General features: G+C 41.4%; 1 protein-coding gene across 3 annotated transcripts in view; it reads left to right on the top strand.

Annotated features, from left to right (window-relative positions):
* Positions 1-5995, top strand: part of st14 (ST14 transmembrane serine protease matriptase) — a 48091-nt gene that overhangs the window by 37428 nt on the left and 4668 nt on the right. Inside the window, exons 5-13 of one of the 3 annotated variants that reach the window (XM_032518311.1) lie at positions 338-510; positions 1221-1256; positions 1418-1420; positions 1945-2173; positions 3871-4010; positions 4155-4258; positions 4703-4812; positions 5085-5215; positions 5682-5786. In XM_032518311.1, coding sequence (XP_032374202.1) covers positions 338-510; positions 1221-1256; positions 1418-1420; positions 1945-2173; positions 3871-4010; positions 4155-4258; positions 4703-4812; positions 5085-5215; positions 5682-5786 — 1031 coding nt within the window. Of the gene's footprint in view, positions 1-337; positions 511-1220; positions 1262-1417; positions 1421-1944; positions 2174-3870; positions 4011-4154; positions 4259-4702; positions 4813-5084; positions 5216-5681; positions 5787-5995 lie in introns of all 3 variants that reach the window. The other 2 variants (XM_032518309.1, XM_032518312.1) reach the window with 2 other exon arrangements.

A 5995-nucleotide genomic window follows, 5' to 3' on the forward strand; every position in this document is an offset into this window, starting at 1 on the left:
AGGGCGGTACTAATCTGTAATGGAAAAAGGAGGATGGGTCACTGCGGGCGAGTCGAGCAAGTACCATTAATGGAAAAATTCCAAATGTTAGATGCTGTCTTGTGACCACACCCAGTTATGTGTGTAGCATTGCACTGTAGTGGATTGTGAAGTGCTGTACTAACAGTTGCACTAGATCCCGACAGCTCACAGAGCATTCAGCTAGTGCTTTGACTTTTGTGATTCACAGTAATCAAAATCACCCATATTCCACTAATTTTTGCTTTTTCAGTAACAAGTGTTTATGCTCTCACTTCCAACCCTCCATCAATTTCTCTCTCACCTCTGCTTACACCAGTGAGGGTATGTTGGCCTTCTATTGGACCCAATTTGATATTCCAGTCGAAGACCTGGAGATTGTGCCGCAGTTCTCGGAGATGCGGGTGTTGAAGGTACTGGAGAATGGCATTAAGGGGCAGCGCAGCCTGGGGAACCACGTGCTTGTCAAGATCACTGATGTCACTGCCTCATGTAGGTACCACCAGGGCCAGGTGGGAGGGAGGGAGGGGGTCACACCAAGGGGCAGAAACATGGGACTACAACTGGCTCCAGATTATGACATTTAACAATCAGCAAAGATAAAGCTCTCTGAATACAAATATACTGTGAATGAGGTAATTGTCATTTCCTATTAGCATTGGTATTTTCCTATTTTATCATTGGTATGCTTTCTGTTTGTATTATAGGAGCTCACTCTGAGTTGTGCTGATAAGATGATTACAGATAAGAAAGACCTCTCTGCTTGTGCTGCATCTAAGATTGTGCATTGTATACCTTTTTGGATCCTCTAATGATATAATCTGGGCTCTGGCCTGGCTTGAGACAGACATTTTTCTTCCTTCCTTCCTCTCACCATTTACATTGCATTTGTCCACATCCTGGCTTCTTGCCAAGCTCTGGCCCTGTGACTCAGTGGTTTTTGGTCTTCTTTAAAAGGATTTCTGTGGTTATGATTGGATGTTGCTGTCCCATATAGTTAGACAGAGATGTATGGGTTTACTGCTGGAGGGCATTGTGAGATTGAGCAGAAGGAGCTACACACCATCACCGGTTCTCTTAACCGCAGAAAATGTGCAACCCAAATATTTTAGGCTCATGCATCAAATCCTATCAACCACCCAACATTAGCGACCCATTCTTACCTTTCCTCATGTTTGACTGCTTCTTCTCTCTGTCTCCAGTAACAGATCCTCGCATGGTGAGGAACCCCAGAGACGGTGAGTACGGCATGTCCCGTTTCAATCACTCGCAGTTGTAATTTTCCAGCTGGCTAGATGCTCAGCCCCCTGCCAGTCTGTAACGAATTGCTGGCCTGGCCTCTACTGTACATGTGCTGCTCTAGTCAGAGATTGAGAACCCTGTATCAGGCCAGAGCGAGTCAGTCGCTATGCACTATTGTCTTTTTATTATCTTTTATTGTTTTACTGTTGTAGGGGCTTAATTGTGGCTCCCTTGAGTGCAAAACAAATTCCCCTTGGGACAATAAAGGTTTCAATCATTCATGCAAAACACTTTTCTTTGACACTGTCTGCTGATTTATTACCTTGAGATGATTAGACTACATTACATTGCATTAGCAGAGTAGCTGTACTATCTGGACATGAATCTGTCTTTACATACTGTACATCTATGACATAAAGGATGGCAGAACTTGTGAATAAAGTGTTCAACTGTGTAATTTGTAGTGCAAAGTCATTGCTATGCATAATTAAAAAAAAATGATTGCATGAAAAACATAAAAAACATAATTTTCAGAATCTTTGGATAATAAAAAAAAAACATTCCAATGAAAAACTGAAAAAAACTTTTCTGTTAATGTTTTTTAAGAAAACAAGTTAGTTTAAATGTGCAGGATACAAAACACAATGACAATCACTGTATTATTCCCAATATTCTTATTTCCAGATGACTGTTTCTACCGTCTGGAGGCTGAAGAAACGGAAAAAATGTTTATGTCACCAGGGTACCCCACAGGCTACCCCACCAAGTCCCGTTGTCAGTGGCAAATCCGAGCTGCAGAGGACAGCGTCATATTTGTCGCTTTCCCTTTTTTCCACATTGAGGATGACTGCAATCATGACTTTGTCTCCATCTATGACTCTTTGAGTCCAGATGACTCTCAGGCCATCACAATGTAAGTCGGAGTCTTTTTAAAAGAAACATGTAGTTCATGGTACAAGGTCATTCTGGTGCTTTTAAAAAGTAAAATCTCTCTGGATCAGGTTTAATTATACTATTTACTCGAAGAAGCCTATGCCATGCAGTATTCCTTGCACTGCGCGATATTAGTAAAAAAAGGCCATATGCGTGGAATATCACTAACGATATTACTTTCAGTATTCTTCTAAAATACAACAAATTTCTTGTTGAATTTAAAACAAATAAAGAAAATCCTTTATTTATTTTATTGAACAATTTGAACATTGAATTGAACATAAAAGGCACCACTTAAAAAAGAATGAGTTACATTTTAATTTGCAGTTTTCTACTACTATATTTTCTTTCAACTAACAAAACATCTTGTAGTGTCTTTTGCTATATGTTGCAGCCTTTCGCGTTATATATATATATATATATTCTTCTCTAGTGGATATTGCGGTGAATAAAAAAAAAAAAAGATATTGTGCAGCCGTAATGAGGACCATTTCCATTGCGGCATGCCCTCTCCCCTGAGAGGAAGAGAAAACCAGTAAATTGACAAGTTTTTGCTCCCACAGTACATCAAATTGTGAGACAAATCATATTCTCATTTTGCCTTAAACCTTGTTAGCAGGGTTTGTTTGATAGGGCTCAACCAACATTTGTCTCTTTTATTTAGCCTTGACGATCAGAGTGGAAATATAGTTGTGCATGATTCCCAGAGGACAGCCTCTAGGAATCACTTGACTGAAATGTTGCAGAGGGATTTAGGAGTAAAAGCTCTTTTGATGTGGGTGGAAAACATGTTTCACTGCATTCCTTTCACTGGATTTCTGATTACAACTTTTTATTTTATTTATTTTCTTGGCCCTGAAGCCTTTACCACGGCATGTCTCATTTTATTGTTAACTTTTGAGACCTCAGTGAGATTGAGTTGGCTCAAAAAGACCTCTGCTTTCAAATCTGTTAAGGTTGCCAACCTGAATCCTACTGCACCACTGTGTGTAATTGCACTTTGTCTATGGGGGAGGGCTATGATTCTGAAAGTAAAGGCTCCTGAATGCAACATCATTTGTAGCTGCAGGCAATTTCCAACTCAGAAACTATTGCCCAACAAATATGCCTTACCAAGTGATGCATAACATTTTTATAAAGCTATTGAGCAATCAACTTTATCCAAGGTGACATGGTGTTTATGAGAGCCATAATATAATACTGTATAATGACATTATTCTACCAGAGGTAGATGTATTGCTGCTCTTGCAATGTCATTCACACCTCCACTGCTCTGCCGCTAGCAATGCTGAAACTTTTTGCTTATGTACCTAATGTTTGATTTTGAAACTCTAAGCAATTTCTATCTAGTGCTGGCACATCTCTCCTTATTCATCTCTTACTCTACCCATCTCTACTTAACTATTGATTTCCTTTCAAATATCTTTTTTCTGTTAAGCATTTTAAACTTGTTTTGCCAAATTGATGTTTTTAGTGCTTCTGACTAAAAGGAATTACAGCTCTATAATTTTTCACATCTTAAGAAAGAGCAAAACTCCAGTCAGTAAATGCATCAGGCGTTCAGCTCACGCTTTCTGGTTGTGTTTACTAGAATTTGTGGCAAACACCTCTTTCTGATTCTGTAATTGTACCTGGTTTGTGTACCATTTTGCTTGACTACTCACCCTTCTCTCACAGAAAGTGTGGGCAGAGGCCCCCCTCCAACCCTCTGGCAGTGGTGTCATCCGGCAACATCATGCTGATTAATTTGATAACTGACTCGGATATCCATAGGGCTGGATTCCAGGCCGTGTATAGCACCAAACTCAGGTCCAACGGTAATTAAGACATTTTCAGCACTTACCATCAGCTGCATTCTGTACTTTATCTACAACAATTTAACTCAATTTGTTTAGTTCTGTTAATATTTAAACCCTTTGTGTTATGCTCAAATGTAAATATATGACTTGTTTTCCTTTCAGTTAGAGCCTGTGGTGGCATCCTTTCTGAAAATCAAGGAGTCTTTACCTCTCCACTTTACCCCAGCTTCTATCCTCCTACAGTGGACTGCCATTGGACCATCAAGGTTTGCAACACTCTGCTCCTTACGCTGGTCCCCTCCTCTACCTGAAACCCCTCCTCCTCCTCCTCCTCCTCCTCCTCCTCCTCCTCCTCCATCCTTAGCCTGCCATGAGAGGAATGCTGAGACAGCACTATAGAAGCCAAGCTGTTCAGTACCTCTTCTATCTTCATCTGTCAGACTGCTGTTGCTGCCGCAGCTCTGGCTAAGCCGCAGTGTGTGTGTGTGTGTGTGTGTGTGTGTGTGTGTGTGTGTGTGTGTGTGTTGTGTGTGCGCGTGTGCGTGTACGTGTGTGTGCGCGTGCGTACATACACCCATTGCCTGGTTTGTTGCAAACTTGTCTGCTTGCATTTACATGGGATAGAGATATGTCTTTGTGTGTATGTGGAGGAGGGACATACATGCCAAATAAGGTTGTTAGTACCAATCAGCTTTTCCTCTGTGCTGTAGGTCCCTGCTGGGAACAAGGTGCGGGTGAAGTTCACCATGTTCCGCATTAAAGAACCCAGGGTGGACACCCGTGATTGTCACAAAGACTATGTGGAGGTTATGGACAACAAGTAAGACTTAAACCATTTAAATGACCCTAAATGGTACTCTATATACCATCTGTAGAAAACATCCGTCACAGTTCACAGAACAACTTCTTGTTATTCTGACTGCTCTTGTTTCTCGCCCCTTTAGACATTGTTGTAGTAATGGTGCCCTTTTACTCTTATCTTAGCATTTACTTTAGTGAGACCATTGTCATCATACCCACTAGTAATACAAAAATTAAACCCAAGTTGTAATAAACCTGAATGTTCCTTTAAACATTGATCTTGTGTCCCAGGTATTGTGGCGAAATTTCCTCTTTGGCTCTGACCAGCGACACCAACACCCTCATGGTGAGCTTCCACTCCGATGACTCCTACACTGACAAAGGCTTCAGTGCCGAGTACAGCGCTTACGATCCTGCAAACCGTGAGTTTAAAGTCTTGTCTCCCACCCACACTTGGCAAGATGGGTGAAACGTTACAACGTGACACTGACACTCGTAGCCTGCCATTACAGAGCGAGATAGGTAACCATGTAGTCTGAGAGGCTACGAGACAGTAGCTGACTGACAGTCAAAGGAGCTGTTTAGTCATAGAGGCTTAGAAACTGCAGCATTGAAACTGAAGCGCTAGACTAATCACCAGAGAGCTTGTTTATTGGGTCCATTTTATTTGCCACTGTCAGTCAGGAGCACTCCACCCTGCGCTCTTTATGTTGTCTCCCAGTTTGACTGAAATGGATTTCTAATTGCTCTGATCAACAGGGACAAGCATTGGCAACATGATAGATGTTGCGAACATACACTGTCACTCCCTCTCGCTCAATTGGTCATCATCGTCTTTCTCTCCTTTTCTTCCTGCTCCCTCCCTCTTTTCTTTGTTTTTGTGAGCAGCTTGCCCCAACAAGTTTGCCTGCGCCTCTAGCATCTGCATCGCAAAAGAACTGAAGTGTGATGGCTGGAACGACTGCGGTGATATGAGCGACGAGATGAAGTGCGGTGAGTTCCCCCTCGACCCAACCAAACTTTTTCTGTCTTTCCTAATCTCCTTATTTCTAATCCTGTTTTCTATATCCACCACTCTCAGCCCCTAAAGGTATAGTTCCAAACATTAAGCACATACTGCAGGAAGACGCATTAGGTCATTGACATTTCCACGGTGGCTGGATATATATATATATATATATATATATATATATATATATATA

This window comes from Etheostoma spectabile, chromosome 6 (genome assembly GCF_008692095.1).
Source record: "Etheostoma spectabile isolate EspeVRDwgs_2016 chromosome 6, UIUC_Espe_1.0, whole genome shotgun sequence".
NCBI classification, from domain to species: domain Eukaryota; kingdom Metazoa; phylum Chordata; class Actinopteri; order Perciformes; family Percidae; genus Etheostoma; species Etheostoma spectabile.